Source organism: Chelonoidis abingdonii, chromosome 4 (genome assembly GCF_003597395.2).
Source record: "Chelonoidis abingdonii isolate Lonesome George chromosome 4, CheloAbing_2.0, whole genome shotgun sequence".
Lineage (NCBI taxonomy): Eukaryota > Metazoa > Chordata > Testudines > Testudinidae > Chelonoidis > Chelonoidis abingdonii.
In genome coordinates, this window is record NC_133772.1 from 20570518 (window position 1) to 20587377 (window position 16860).

General features: G+C 41.9%; 1 protein-coding gene across 3 annotated transcripts in view; it reads left to right on the plus strand.

Annotated features, from left to right (window-relative positions):
* MAPK14 (mitogen-activated protein kinase 14) overlaps positions 1–7797 on the plus strand; it is a 36014-nt gene extending 28217 nt beyond the window's left edge. Inside the window, exons 7-10 of one of the 3 annotated variants that reach the window (XM_075064941.1) lie at positions 3087–3166; positions 3770–3848; positions 4685–4858; positions 5375–7797. In XM_075064941.1, the coding sequence (XP_074921042.1) occupies positions 3087–3166; positions 3770–3848; positions 4685–4858; positions 5375–5442 (401 nt within the window). In that variant the 3' untranslated portion in view covers positions 5443–7797. The remainder of the gene's footprint in view (positions 1–3086; positions 3167–3769; positions 3849–4684; positions 4859–5374) is intronic. The other 2 variants (XM_032804857.2, XM_075064942.1) reach the window with 2 other exon arrangements.
* Positions 7798–16860: the final 9063 nt, after the last annotated feature.

A 16860-nucleotide genomic window follows, 5' to 3' on the forward strand; every position in this document is an offset into this window, starting at 1 on the left:
GGGTGGAATTTAAAAACTACATCACAATTTAAAAGAATATGTGGGGAAAACGGCATGAAAATGGCAATATCTCCCTTTCAGAAAAAGCTTGAATAAATGTGCCTTGCAGGATCTTAAGAAGATTAGTAAGTAAAAACACTGGCCTTGTCTAGACTAGAGAAATAGGTTGTTTTAAAACACATTAGGTAATATGGATGTATTAACATGCCTCTAAAGACTGGTTTAGACAAGATTTAACACTTCTAAAGATGTTAGCTTGTCATGGTCAACCTTAATTTCTTTATGTTTAAAAACATGATAGATAAAGTAACACATTTTTAAACGCAAACTTTCTTCATAGTTTAGCCAGGGCTACAGCAAAGAATTGAATTCCAGACTTGAGGGCCTGCCACTGTCACCAGCTCCTGATATCTCATCTACAGACTTTTTTAGCTTGAAGATCTCTTCTCAGACATAGAGGTGAAGCCCATTTGGATACACTTGGGTATTTGAATATATGGAAGCAGCCCAGGATCTAATAAGCCTCCTAGGTCGCAAATCTGAGTTACAAAAGATGGGTGGACCTTCCTATTCAGTGGAAAGGGCACCTTCTCCGTTTCTTTTGATAGTTTTCTTCAGACTACCATTATCACCTCAGACTAATTTGGAGTGGACTTCGCCCTGTTAGCCATGATTCTCAGCCAGATACAGAAAAAGCACTGTGATTGAACTGATGAACGATGTGGAGCTGAATTTCAAGGATGTAGTGTGTGAGTTGCAACCCATTGATATCTCACTAGCTTCCCCATCAGCCTCATGTAAATGTTGAATAAGAGAGAGAATAGATTTTAGGATCTGGCTGAACTTCATGCAAGAGAGCCCTTGAGGTTAACTAACTATCCCCATACTCACCTCTGGTAGGTCTACTTGAAGAGAAATGTAAAGTTAGGAGGATAGAGATGATTGTGATGTGATCATGAATGGAAGCTGTTTACATGGAGGAAAGTATCAAACTCTTTGCAGTGTGTGGCAGGAAGGGTAGAGAAAGCAGTTAAATGAAGGCATGCAATGAGAGCGTTTGAAGAGTTGAGTGAGGAGTTTCAGTGACTTCAGAAATTGCAGAATATTAAAATATTACAGATTAGAGAGGGGTCTGGTTGGACTAAGTGACCTTTTGAAGTCCTTTACTAGACTATGACTTTTTTTGTTTGGTGCATCAATATTTCCCCTGTTCATGATCTCAAGTCGTGCAGGGTTCAAGTTCAATGTTATATTGGGACTTCCGGGTAGGTGGTCTACTGTGTGCCTAGATTGTCAAAGTAGCTGACAAGTATGCAAGCATGTTGTAGTGTTCTGAACTGCAGAAGTTTGGGAGAAAAACTGAGGGATAGGATTTGACCCAAAGGGCAGAAGGTATAGGATACAGTACTTGAGGTGATAGCTATAGCAGTGTGGAAAAGAGGGCAGTTGCGGTGAATTAGAGATTAAATTTATATTATGCGTTGATCACTAAGCAGTTGATCCTGCAGGAGAAATTACTGATCTGGCCAAGGATGTGGTTGATTTTGTTTGGTGTCAGATTGGGAGAAACAAAAGGTGCTAAGGGGAGGAGAATATTTTGGCTGTCATTGAAACTACCACCTGTAGGCTGAGGAGAGGCTGGATGAGGTGAAGGAAGGAAGGATTAGGTTAAACAGGTGAATAATTCAGGGTTTGTCTACACAAACAGTTAGTCTGCAGCAAGATCAAATTTTAATCTGCCATGGACTATCTGTGTGGATACTGCTGATGAGGACTAGATCAGAGGTCATTAACCAACTGTTAATGGACCTCAGCAGGGTCTGCATGGACAGTTGTCAGTGAAAGGTTAATGCATGATAGATTCACACACACCAGGTTGCTGCAAACTAAATGTTCATGTGAACAAGCCCTGAATTTTAGATTTAGAGATAGCATTAGGAAAAAGTGACAGATATTGGGAAGTCCAGGTGCGTGAGGTAATCTTTCTTTTTCTTGGACCAATTCCAGTAGAAGATATTACCTCACCCACCTTGTCTCTTTAATATCCTGGGACCAACACAGCTACAACAACACTGCAAACCATATTTTGAGAGAGAATGTTTGAGGCATGATTTGAAGATGGTGATGCCACTCTCTGTGCCAGTGGTGTGAGAACAATGGGTGTGATAGAGGCTGGGGAAGGTCAAGGGGGCCAGATTAGTTTGTATATCAGGAGGGACTTTTCAGAATATAGGCACCGAGTTGAGCAACATCGGTTTACTTCTATGAAGGAAAAGCAGAGTTCCTTTTATCTAAGTCCACACTCAGAATCTTTTGCATAAAATACAGGAAAGTATTGACACTGCTCTGTTTTGTACTGTATGAAGATAACCTTGAGCTAAATTGATGGGGATTTATGTGTGGGGCAGGGATGATGTTTTTATAACAAGCTCTGGATTTGCTTTGTTCTTTGCATTTGACCATGGCAGGGTTTTCTGCCTCATTTTAGTTGCTGTTACACTCTCTCCACTTCTGTTCAGTGACATCGGCTAATATTTGATTTTGTGCAATGCTAATGTCTTGCTAACCCTGCATTTGTTGTCTACCATCACCTCACCCACATATCACACCGCCTGCATAGCTGTTCAGAGGGAAGGTGCCAGTTGCTAAGCTAATATCACCAGCATCTAGGCCACAAGGGTCTTGACAGCTTCCTGTGCAGTAAGTCAGTAAAGCTATGCATTTAAAGCCAGTTCAGAGGATCAGTTTGTTCAGTGGCCACATGTGAATGCAACAGCCTGGGTAAACTGTTGAGAAGTTTCAAGGAGGCAAATCTGTAAATTAAGTTTGAGTTTGGCTGTTAAAGTTATGCCTGTTTGTGCTGACAGGCTATTAGCGATTGAGAATTAGGAATCACTTGCTTTAGCTGCTCACTAGTCCGCATCACTAAAACCTCACAAGTATGTCTGACAGATTGAGTGGTTCTTGCCTGTTTGATCTGTGCCTTGGGGGGTGGAGGGAAGAAATAGTTTGTATGCAGCTGTGTTTCTATGTTTAAAATGATTTTTTGCACTGTTCTTAACAAAGCCCTTGACTAGGCACCTAAGATATTAACCAGCTTCAGCAGATCATGCGTCTGACGGGAACACCCCCTGCATATCTGATTAACAGGATGCCCAGCCATGAGGTGAGACCTGACAGGATGTATAGGGCTTTGCAATTCAGGTCACCGCTTCTTGGATTCACTAAATGCTTGCATGAGGCATGGGATGGGCACTAAGATAACTACCTGCTAAAGCAAGTCTATAAAACAACCTTAAAGCAAATTTCAAACTAGAACAATGCAGACTAAACTTGTCGGCCTCTGGGATGTAGGAGAATCTGAATGATTTGTTGTTTTTAGAATATCACTTAACAGTTGAATGATTTACCACTGGATACCATGAAGATGTCTATATATCATAGCAGTATATGATATGCTTCTTATGCCTCTTAGAGGAGGCAGTAAGCTTTTGCAATAGATCTCTGGACTGTATTTTGTTTCCACTTTTGCACAAACCATGGAGCAAGTCCTGACTGTCATTATCTCTAACCCCTTCCCCCTACCGTGGATGGTTGGTAGGTGAGAGAGGGTAAAACTGATGTGTCTAATAAGAGTCACAGAGGTGAGAGCAGGAGAATCAAAGTAAGTAGGCAGTGTATACACAACAAAATACTTCTGACAAATTGAGGCGCACTCCATATCTTGGTGGCTGGGAGATGTTCTTTAACAAAACATTTATTTCCACAGGCAAGAAACTACATCCAGTCTTTGTCCTACATGCCAAAGATGAACTTTGAAAATGTGTTTATTGGTGCCAATCCACTGGGTAAGGCTTGCAGCACTTCTCCTGGGAAGGGGATTTAGTGGCAGATATTGTTAGGTCTTGCTCATTGATTTGGAGACTTGGGATTTTCCCTTTGGGTTAGTGTGAGGACAGATTTGTTTAGATGGGTTCTTAGTGGTGGAGAGGGGAAGTGAGTGAGTCAGCAGTTCCATCTACTTTCAAGAACACCATTCTAATAGACCATTACGAACTTTTTTCCACAGCAAGGTGTATCAAATAAACATTGCAACCTGCAGCATGACTAATAATCCCTGGTATAAGTCACTAGTTAAATATAAAATTTAAAGTCCTTGACACTTTTATTTGGGCCTCTAAAGTAGGAGATATGTATCAGTTAATGTTTGAGCTAGCTGCTTGGTACTGACTTCCAGGGAGCTGCTTCTGCATTGTGTTAATACAGATCTTAATTATAATCCAGAGTATTTGCTGAGGGGAGGAAGAAACGCTTGTTCTTGGCTTTGTCCCATACAACTAGCTGGTGGTGTCTATATTAAAAGTCGAATCTGTTGCTGTATATTTTTTGACTAATTGCAATTTTAAAAGCTATCACTCCTGCTGGCTGTAAATGAGGAAGTGTGAAGCTGAATTCTAGCATATCTTGGAATACTGAGATTTGTTCACTCATGTTTGTTTTTGACTACAGAGTAGTTCAATATGGAGATGCCTCATATACCTTGAAAGGATAGGGGCGGGGTTTCATGAAAAACTAGAAACTTTCTTAGGTGGTACTTACATAAACTTGAGACTTAGAATAAAGTGTTTTGATGGCTCCCTGTGTGTAAAACTCCATTCTTTTCTCTGTCTTGGGGTTCTGATAGCTGTGGACTTGCTGGAGAAGATGCTGGTGCTGGACACAGACAAGCGAATTACTGCAGCTGAGGCATTGGCCCATGGCTACTTCTCTCAGTACCATGACCCAGATGATGAACCAGTGGCAGACCCCTATGACCAGTCCTTTGAAAGCAGAGAACTCGAGATTGAGGAATGGAAAAGTGAGTCTTGTGAAAGGTGGAATTACTGAGGCAAGCTGAATATCTTACAGCAGATGCCATGAGCTAACATCGAACTATAGCTTTTGTGGTTGGTTGGAGCAAACCTTTGGAAGTGGAGAGCATGAGTGGGAACTGATAGAAACGTTGTGTGCTCTGACATGGGATCTCATTAGTTTTGTTGCCTCTTCATTCATTGGGAATATCTTGTACTGTTCTGGTGACGTGCTGTGTTTAGAATGAATACAGTCATTTGCTAGCTGGTAATACAAATATCAGTTCATGCAGACAATGCAGTTCAACCCTTTGGAGACTGCAAAAGTATATCGTGCTGCCATTCTGGAAGTAACATTCTGATGTAGACTGATTTGGCATATCAGCCCATTGGCTTTTTTTACTCGAATTATCTAGAGCATGTTTTCTTTTTGAAATGTGGCTTTGAGGATTGGAATTCAACAGAAGCTGTGTTATAAAACTGCCGTCTTGCTGTATTAAGTCTGTCATTCTTTCCCTCCCCAGGTCTGACTTATGATGAAGTAGTCAGCTTTGTGCCACCGCCGCTTGATCAAGAGGAGATGGAGTCCTGAGAAACTGCCTGTCTTCTGTTTGTCCCACTTCACTGTGAGGGGAAGGCCTTTTCATAGGGACTCTCCAAATATCATTCAAGTGCCTCTTGACACAAAGATGTTCTCCTTGGTGGAGGGGTTTTGTGTGCGTGTATTGAATGGGGGGAGGGAGGAAGGCTGACTGTATGTAAACATGCTGCATGCTATCTTGTATTCTGCGTACAGCTTAGGACAAGCCTCTGAAGACCTATTTGTGACTCACTTTTTTCTTTTTTTTAAAGCCCTTCCAGAATAACAAACAGCAACCAATTTGCACTGCTGCTGGGGCAAGGCAGACATAATGCAGGGAAGCTCAAGTTAATTCTCAGTCACATTTGTTGCCATTAAAATGGTTCTCCTCTGAGGAAGTGACTTTATAGATAATGGAAGGTAGCTGTATACTTGAACAGAGCCCCCTGCTTTCTTTTGCAGCAACAGATTTGGGGTGATGTCTTTTTCTGTTTCACGCCAGAGGGCCGATCTACATCCAAAGCCTCTTTCCAGTATTGTATACCAGCAGAAAGTATGAATATTTCGGTTTGATTCTTGAAACACGAGAAGGATTTGTTTGAAAATGTAAATATGTTTTGTGCCTTAAATGAATGGGAAAAGAGTGAAAGTGAGTTTGGAGTTAACATTCTTGAATGGAATTCTGAGCCCACAGCTTTTCATGGGCTGCAGGTCACCAGGCATGAACATTATAACCAGGAAGTATACTTTCCAAGGCAACAGACTGTGTGCCCTTGGACTGGGAATCACCATACTTCTCCTTCTTCTTTTTCTCTCATTCTGAGGCTTCCCAGCACTGGCACCCAGTAGACACAGGCAGAGGCTGGAGATGATTCATGCTGTGTCTGTGTGCTTCTGTACTTTATTCCTAACAAGATGGGGTGGGATGTTTTTTGTTTGTTTGTTTGTTTTTTTGCATGTTGTAGCTGTATGTGCATGTAGACCTACTTTTGTTGCATAATCTTGGAGGAGGGCACTGGGGCAGTAAGTCTGCCAATGAAATACTGTACTGAGTTCCTCTGCTGTAGGAAAATCACAGCATCCTCCCTCTTGTAGCACAACTCATTGTGAACATTTCTGCCATTCTGGGAGCTTTGATAAAATATATGGGACAGATAAACATGCACCTTCTTCTTTTCTCTGGTTTCAAAAGATTTGGATTTATAGGCTAAAGAATAAATCAAGTCCTTTAAAGGAGCAGATAAACATGAGACAATGTAATTGTCCAAACTTAGAAGTTATTTTGCCCCCAAAAAGAAGTTTCTTAGAAATGCTGGAGTCCAAAACAAAGAATAAGCATGCATGAAGTCAGAACCTCCCTTTCACTGTCTGTCTCTGTGTGGATGTGTAATTAACCCTTTAATAAGGTGATTTTATTTTTGCCCTCCTGGAAAAGAGCTTTTTGGCTATTTTAGTGGGTTGGTCTCTGCCTGAGGAAACAGGAAAAGGGAGTATGTTTAAAGACAAAGTTGGTTAGAATATTTTGTATTTTACAGGGATCCTGTGTGAATGAAATGACCATGTTTAGGGACTGGGGAGAGGAAAGTGTCTTTCAGTATTTTGTATACTGCAGCTGTCCTGGGTGGCTCAGATGTCCTTTTTTTAGGATATAGAGGAAAAGGCATTTTCATACGTTCGTGTATTGCAGGCATCTCCTGTGTGGGAAGATCAGGGCTTTTGCAGTATTTTGTATCCTGGTGGATCTTTGATATAGGAGTTGAGAGCAGCTGTTTTAATGTATTTATTCCTATGCATAAAGAGGCAGCAAAAAGGGGTGGGAGTGGATAATAAAGCCATCAGTTTTTCCTAGAACACTTTCCAGTGATCTCTCTTTAGGTCAAACCCTCTTAGAGAAGCTTGGGATGGGGTGGAGAGAGCAATTCTTTCATGCCTTGGGTACAGAACTCTCCCTCTGACCAAATTAAATTGACAATAGAAAACCTCCCTCTCTGCTGGATCTGCAGTCCAGGTATTTAAATGGAAATCCATAAATCTACAGCAAGACTATTTTTATCAGCCATGTTATGTGTAGACGCTACAGTGTGATTTCACGCAGAAATATTGCTCAAGATTTTTTTAAAATATAGACATTGCATGTATGAGTGGGAATGTTTCAAAGTCCAGACTCTAATGGGAGCTCCCGTGGCACGCACTCCCTGTTTTCAGAGCGGTGCTGTTCTGCTGCCTGAATTCTGAACAGAAGTACACACTTCAAAAAAGAAATTCTGCTATTTTGTTTGTATCCATGAACTTTGCTGTAATCGGTTCTGCCATATATGATGTCACACAATACCACTGGTTTAAAATAAAACTTATTTTTCAGATTTATTGGCTGCTGGTGCTTACAAACTTGTAATGTTAAATGTTTCATTTAAGTGAATTTGGCTCCTCCAAGAGATTGCATGTTTGGTTTCATACTGCATCCTAATTGATATAAAGGCTCAGGGTGCATACCTTTCCTCCACTTACTCTGAAATCAGTGTGCACATTCCTTTGACCTGGCTTCTCCAACCAATGCAGAGGCAGTTTAGAGTTCGACCATGAATGTTGTCTGCGAGTGAAAAGTGTGCTTTCTAATTCCTTGGCAGCTCTGTTAGTGGAAACTTAAGAAGTGTTTGTCCAACATAATGGTCCAGGTTTTGCTTCTGTTTCAGTACTGACACTCTGCCCTTGGCCTGCCCCTCTTCTAAGTAATTCTGATTTTTGTTTTCTTTCATCTCTTGCTATTTACAAGTGAGTGTTCTCTGGTTCTTGTATTGTCACTTAGATGGTGCAATCATGGGAGCATAGTCTTGCCGCTCTCTGATTCTATAGGACATAAGGTTCCCTAGTGTACCTCTCTTGCAGGGGTGAAATTACTTGTTGTTCAAATCAAACTGCATTTTTGGAAATCTTTAGTAAGAGCCTGACAATACCTGGCTATTACCAAAGACAAAACTTTATGGGGAAATTTTATTACACAAATGTAAAGAGTGAACTCATTTAATAGATCACTGTGCTAACAAACAAATGTATCCCAAAGTACTGGCCAGTGTTCTGTATGGTACAGTTCAACTGTACAGGAACAGATTAGGTGAACTGACAGATGGAGAGACCTACCTTCCGAGTTTAGCTTTGCCAGATCAAAGGGAACAACAAGTTAGGGAGTTCGCCATATTGGAAAAAGGATTAGCTTGGCCACCCTCAGAGGCTTCTACACTAGAAAACTTCATAGTTGAAGTTCCCCTTTTGGTGACAACAAACAAGGCAGTTGTAGTACAGACAGGGCATAGGCATTTTTATTACAGCGTAATGTATCCCTGGAGTAGAAAAACACAGTGGTAAAAGCCTGAGCCCTGTTTACACTACGGCTTCTACTGTTGCTGCACCATGGTGAGCTAGTTGCATTACAGCATACAGTATTATTTTGAACACCATGTCTAGTGCTGTAGTTTCCTTAAAAATTCGTCGGCTAAGTGTGTACATGTGCAATGCAATGCTGCTAGGAGCTGCAAAACTCAGCTAGACATAAAAGGGTTCTAAGCATTTCCAAAGAATTTTCAGATTCTCTGAAAGGCAAGTGAAAAGGATGATGGCTGCAAAGAATTTTCAAAGCCATCAACTATCTTTGAAGTACATATTCTTCCTACCCTCAATGGACACTCCATTCTGGCCGGCTACAGTAGCAAATCTGTGTAACATAAAACCTCCCATTTTAGATATTTCTGTCATTTGTTGTCTTAGGCCAGGTCTACACTGCAACTTTAAATCGGTTTAATGGCCGATATACCGATTTAACGCTGTATCCGTTCACACGACGTCGTCATTAATATCGAGTTAAACGGCTCCTTAAATCGATTGTCGGAACTCCTCCCAACGAAGGAGTACGCCTAATTCGTAGTTGGATAACTCGGATTGGTTCAATGTGACCGGATCGACGTTATTGGCCCCTCGGGCGGCATCCCAGAGTGCAGCACTGGCCGCTCTGGACAGCATATCCTGAACTCGGATGCAGCGGGCAGGTACAGGAAAAGCCCCGCGACTTTGATTAACATTTCCTGCTTGCACGTGGACCCTGATCAGCACGGCTGGCGGATGCAGTGAAATCGAAAAAAGAGCCTCCATGCATAGGACCGTACGGGAGTATACTAGGTCTGATCGCTTTTTATGGGGAGACAAATCTGTTGATCGAGCTCCGTTACAGAAACGCAATGCCAAAAGCATTTGAAAAAAAACTCCAGATACCAGCGCTGTGTGACAGCGTAAGGGGGAAGCCAGAGACTCAAATGACCTATCGAGGGAGGGAGGGGGGTACTGAGATCCCAGGTATCCCACAGTCCACATCTCTTGAAATTAATTTGCCATCCTTTGCTGAGCCCCCAATGTCTGTGTTTCAAAACCAGTGTCTGGCGTGGTTCAGGGAACAGCTTCTCAGTTTATTTCCCCCAACGACCAGTAAAAAAAGGAAAGATGCGCTGCTAGCGTTTTGCTCATGCACTCCGCGAAAAAGGCCCCAAGGGTTGTTGCTGCCTTCAAAGGGAGGGGTGAAGGCCTGTACCAGCACCACAGGCAGTGTTCTGCCATCAGCAACTTGTCTCAACACGAAGTGGGAATATGGGATGCTGAGGACAGTCTCACAGTGCAACCGCCTTCCTGAATCGATGGTAGTTTTGGACCATGGGAAACGCCAAACAATCCGATTTCGGATCCACTGTTGGAAGGGCTAAACGATTTTATTAGATCTGTTTTTTGTAATATCGGTTAAGCTAATTGAAATAAATCCGTGCAGTGTGACATAACCTTAGTTTCCATCTGAGAGGATGAAGAGGCCTTTTATGTTTGCTAGTCCTAAAGAGGAGTGTGCATTTGTAAGCTAGAACCAGCTTTGGCTTAAAGCTGATGTCCATCTCTAGCCAGTTACTATGAACAAGATAAAGCCAAAAAGACTTGCCTTTCAGTGATTATTTTTGGTTTTTCATACTTTTTTCCTTTCCTGTGGACAGATTTCAGTTAGTAATAGAACCTATGCTTGGCAGCACAGCTGTCCACTGAAACAACTTGCATGTATGTAGTGCAGTTAGAATGCACCATTCCAAGGGTAGCTCCTTTGCTGAAGTTGCCAAAGTACTGAAAACTGTTTACTTCACCATTAGAAAGGTTCTAAGCATCCCTTTCCCATTCCAGCTGCTACACAGACCTCATTCCAGACTGGATCCTTGTCCTGTGGAGGCTCCAGGAAGTCACTGTGGTGGGGATATCGTATATCAAAGGACAGTCGTTCCCTCCTACCCTCCCATCATTGTGGCAGATGTCTTTTAGCATACTTGCATGTTAAAATAAAATGTCCAATATATTTTCGGCGGTTTCCCTTGAAATTACTATTCTCCATTCACTGAGAACTGATACCACCTGTAGGAAAGTGGGTGGCAATCTTCCATGTGCATGCTCCCCAGATGCTGGAAAGGGCAGCAAAACCTCCTTACATGACATATGCTGAAATCTGTGCCGTCCATATCTGTATGGAAGAGGTAAACTCCTGACTAGAAAATATTAGACAAATAGACCTCCTAACCACAGTTTTTTTTAACAAGATGCTGTAGCTGTGGAACTCTTTAGACCAGGGGTTAGGCAACCTATGGGTTGCCCGAGCCGGCAACGTGAACTGATTTTCAGCAGCATCTTCACTGCCCCATCTTGGCCGGTCTGGGGGGCTCTGCATTTTAATTTTAAATGAAGCTTTTTAAACATTTTAAAAAACCTTTTAACCTTTTACATACACAAAGTTTCGTTAAGACTTATAGAAGAGACCTTCTAAAACATAAATGTATTATGACCAAACCTTAAATTAGAGTGAATTAATAAGACTTGGCACACACCATTCTGAAAGGTTGCCCGACCCCGTCTTAGACATTTGTAATGTCCAATCCTTATCTAGCGACCATAACTGCGTAATCCTGCCTTGAGACTTGATAACTTGTGCTTAATACTGAGCTTCGGACTGACATCATAAGCATATTTTGGGGTATTTCTTTTGCAATACTTTATTCCTTAGTTGTATATACACAGAGAGTAATCTTCTGCCATTATTCTTTCTCTACCCCTTATACCTATGTGTACCTTGACCAAATATGTAACGCTATACTGGCCGACCAATGGTCCACTAGCCAATGTATCCTGTCTTCTGACATTAAGCCAACACAGGTGGCTTCAGAGAGAAGAAACGAACAGGTAACCATCAAGTTGTCATCCTGTTTCCACTCCAGCTTCTGGGCACAAGAAGAGCTAGGGACCCCGAGCATGAGGTGTGCATCCTGGAACCATCTGGCTATAACTGAGGACTAATCCTCTACTCTTTTTGACCCGTCATAGTTTGCTTCAAAGATCTCTTGGCAATGAGTTTTCCATCTAGGTACGAGGTGTTGTGTGAAGTATCTTTCCTTCTGTTGTGTAAACTATCCAGTGGCGGCTTCCAGGCCCAAGCACACAAGCGCATGCTTTGGGGTGTCAAGCTAGCGGGGGGCGTCTGCCGGCGCTTGCCTGGTCCGTGGGCTTGGAGGACCCTCCGGAGGCAAGCCCCGCCGAAGACTGCCTGCCGCTGGGTGCCAAATATAAGCCCCTGCCTATCCTATTAATCATTGGGTGCCCTGTCTTGTGTCGAGAAGGGTGTAAATAACCTCTTCATCCCTTTCCACATATTAATGATTTAGACTTTATCAATATCCCTTTAGTCATCTCTTTTCCAATCTGAGAATCCCAAGACGTTAACTTCTGATAGAAAGCCTTCTATAATCGCCTAGCCATTGTCCTCTCTGAACTTTTCCAATTATAGTCTTTTTGAGATGGTCGACCAGAATATACAGTATTTCAAGGTGTGGGCTTCATGGATTTATATAGTGGGTATATAATTTTTCCTGTCTTAACTATCTTCACTTCCCTATAGTTTCCTAACATTCTGTTCGCTTTTTTGACTGCTGCTGCACAGTGAGCATATATTTTCAGAAGACTATCCACAATGACTCCAAGATCTTCCATGAATGGTAACAGCTAATTTAGATCTCATCATTTTATATGTATAGTTGGGATTATGTTTTCCAATGTGCATTACTTTGCATTTATCAACATTGAATTGCATCTGCAATTTTGTTGCCTAGTCCCCCAGTTAATGAGAGCCCTTTGTAACTCTGTGCAGTCAGTTTTGGACTTAACTATCTTTAGTAATTTTGTATCGTCTGCAAATTTTGCCACCTCACTGTTTTACTCCTTTTTCCAGATTATTTATGAATATGTTGAACAGCATAGGTCCCAGTACAGACTCCTGGGGGACACCACTATTTACCTCTCTCCATTCTGAAAACTGACCATTTATTCCTACCCCATTGTTTCCTGTCTTTTTTAACCAGTTACCAGATCCACAAGAGGACCTTCCCTCTTAACCCATGACGCTTAGCTTGCTTAAGAGCCTTTGGTGAGAGACATGTCAAAGGCTTTCTGAATGTCTAAAAACACTATATCCACTAGATTCCCCTTGTCCACATGCTTGTTGACCCCCCCCTCAAAAATTCTAATAGATTGTTGAGGCACAATTTCGCTTTACAAAAAACATGTTGACTCTTCCCCAACAAATCATGTTCATCTATATGTCTGATAATTGTGTTCTTTACCAGAGTTCAATCAATTTGCCTGGTACTGAAGTCAGGCTTACTGGCCTGTAATTGCCAGGATCGCCTCTGGAGCCTTTTAAAAATCAATGTCACATTAGCTATCCTCCAGTCATCTGGTACGGAAGCTGATTTAAATGATATGTTACATGCCAAAGTTGTTAGTGCTGCAATGTCATGAGAGTTCCTTCAGAACTCTTGGGTGAATCCCATCAGGTCCTTGTGACTTCTTATTGTTTAACTTACCAGTTTGTTCCAAAACCTCTTCTGCTGACCCCTCCATCTGGGACAGTTCCTCAGATTTGTCACCTAAAACGAATGGCTCAGTTGTGGGAATTTCGCTCACATCCTCTGGAGCGAAGACTGATGCAAAGAATTCATTTAGCTTGTGTACAACACCCTTGTACGCCTTCCTTTAGCATCTTGATTGTCCAGTGGCCCCACTGATTGATAGGATTCCTGCTTCTGATGTACTTTAAAAAAAAAATGTATATTTGTAAAACTTGTGTATTTATGTAAATGATACATAGACATAAGACCAAACTGAACACAATACTTTCCAACCAGTAATGATTTTTATATAATAAAAATACCAAAGCCCTAGCCTGAAAACCACTGCTGTTTTATGAACTTGAACACTAGTGAATGGATGTTGTTTCCTCACTCGGGAGCATAAGAGCAGAAAATTGAGGGCAAATAAGAATTGCTGATGGAAACCTATGCTTTACATTATACTTGCGTGTTCGAACATACAGGGGACCAAATGTGGAAAGTGTGTGGGGAAAAGATCTCTCAAAAGGAGAGTTCTAACTGGTGCTCAAGCATCCTTTTTTCCCCTAGAAAACATCCATTTTCTGTTGAATGGAACTAATTTATATTACAGTTGAGCTATTTCTTGATTCCTGTGCATGATCCTAGAGAACTTGGTCTCTTGTGATTTTCTTGCCTCTCTTTTCCTCCTAACTAAAATCAGAGGGAAAATTTTAGATCTAATACATTTTGGGGGATTTTTTTTAACCGTTCCCCTTGCTCCTTATCTGTGTACCTGTCTTGTTTGTCCTTAGAGTGAGCTCGATAGGGCAGAGACCTTTGAATCACTGGAAACAGGGCCGGCTCCATGTACCAGCTTAGCAAGCAGGTACTTGGGGCGGCCACTTCAGAGAGGGGTGGCAAGTCCAGGTATTTGGCGGAGGGTCCCTCGCTCCCACTCGGAGCGAAGGACCTTCCACTGAATTGCCACAGATCGCAATTGCGATTGTGGCTTTTTATTTTTTTTTGGCTGCTTGGGGCAGCAAAACCCCTGGAGCTGGCCCTGACTGGAAAGCCCAAGCACACTGTAGTTGCTACCACAAACAGATAAATAAGCTGCCTCATTATTAATGTATTTATTTCCAGATGGCCTAAATGCCATGTAATCTCTCAAGGTGACTGAGTTATGGATTTTTGCAAAGGAGGATTGAATGTAACCAACAAGAGTTTTTTCTTAATAAAAAAAATTGTCTATCATAAAAGATGGTTGGGGAAGTAGGAATGAACTATCCGGTTTCACCATGGCAACAGGTTTTGTGCTAGGATTGGTAAATATATTAATGATCTAGACAAAGGAGGGAATAGTGAGGAGTCAGTTTGCAGATGCCCATTATTTAAGATAGTCAAAACTAAGTAATTCTGAGAGACCTAAGAGAGCTAGCTGAATGGAAAGCACAATGATGCAGAAAACTCAGTGTTTAAAAACAAGGTAATGCACATTCATAGAATCATAGAACTGGAAGGGACCTTGAGAGGCCATCTAGTCGAGTCCCCTGCACTCAAGGCAGGACTAAGTATTATCTCATAGACTCATAGGTCAGAAGGGACCAATATCATCATCTAGTCTGACCTCGTGCACAAAGCAGGCCACAGAACCCTACCCATCCACTTCTATAAAAACTCCTAACCTATGTCCGAGTTATTGAAGTCTTCAAATTGTGGTTTGAAGACCTCAAGCAGAGAATCCACCAGCAAGTGACCCATGCCCCACGCTGCAGGGGAAAGCGAAAAACCTCCAGAGCCTCTGCCAATCTGCCCTGGAGGAAAATTCCTCGATCAAAGTTGGATCAAGCTAAACCCTGAACATGGGGCAAAAGCTCCCCAGCCAGCAGTCCAAGGAAGAATTTATGCAGTAACTCGATTTCCCATCCCATCTCAACCATCCAATCTCAAGACCACATTGAGCAGAAAACCCGATTTTCTGCTGAAATAATCCAAGACAAAGTGCCAAATACATCCTACAAATATCCAATCCCTTCCCAAAAACTTACAAGCCTTAGTCCTAAAGCCAGAATATGGTCTTTGTCCCCACTATTCCCCTTGGAAGCGTTCCAGAAACTCACTACTCTAAATGAGTAGAAACCTTCGTCTAATTTCAAAGTCTGAAACTTCATAGTGTCCCAGTGTGTAACCATTTGACCTTGGTTTGTCTAACATATACTAAGCCTAAATAATTCTTCTCCTCAAATGTATCCCCTGATATATTGTAATAGAGCACAAGCCCCATATCCCCCGGGAAGGTTCCTTCCTTTTTTTGGGGCTAGGCCTTTTAAAACCAACCCAAAACTTTTAGGTCTCCTTTCATAAGGCAGGGTTTTCCATCCTCGGAAATCCATCTAGTTAGCCGTCTCCTGAACCTGTTTTTCCAGTTGAATCAAATCCTTCTTAAAACAATGGGAAAGCCAGAAAAACTGCACACAGTAGTCCCCAGGGTGAGTTCTCACCAGCGCCTTAAATACACCGGTCCTAACACCTCCTTATCTGTGGCTGAAATACTCGCCTGATGCATCCTAAAACCGCCATTCTTTTTTTAACGGCATATCGATTGGGGCTCAAAAGTCAATCCTGCCGATCAACCAATACCTCCCAGGTCCCCGCGTCCCCTCTGTTGTTTTCCAACTGAAAATCCAATGTATATCAATTCTCCATTATTAATACCCTAAGTTGCATGACCTGCCACTTTTCAACTATTAATTCACATCCTATACGATAACTGCCATTACAAGGTATCCAATCGTCCGGGATGTATCCCGGTTCCCGTTCTCCGGTGAAGCAACCCCAGCTTTGGGTATCATCAAATTTTAATTAGAAATTCCCCTTGTGCAAAGAAAAAGTAAAATAAAAGGATAAAATAAGATTTGGTCCCCCTTCAAACCGATCGCCTTGAGGGACCTCTCCACTAGTACACCTCCCAGCCTACAGTTCACCTTTAGTACGACCCATTGGACTCTCCTTTAACCAATCCTAATTCACTTTCAATTTTCATAATCCCCATCTTTTTCCCAATTTAACTAACAATTCCCATGTGGAACGTTGTCAAATGCCTTACTGAAATCGGAAGGAAAGATGAATTACTGCATTTCCTTTGTTCTAAATAATCTGTCACCTTCTCGAAGAAGGAGATCAGGTTGTTTTGGCCACGATCTACTCTTAGTAAACCATGTTGTATTTGTCCCAATTACCATTGACCCTCAATGTCCTTACTACTTCTCCTTCAATATTTTTTCCAAGACCTACATACGACAGAGTTCAAACAACAGTGCCATAGTTACTGATCACTTTTTTTCCCTTTCTTGAAGATGGAACTACGTTAGCAAATTCTCCAGTCGTACGGTACAACCCGGTTTTACGATTCATTAAAATCTGCTAACGGGCTCGCAATTTCATGTGCCGTTTCCTTTAATATCTGGATGGAGATTGTCTAGGCCCTCCGATTTTTCCCATT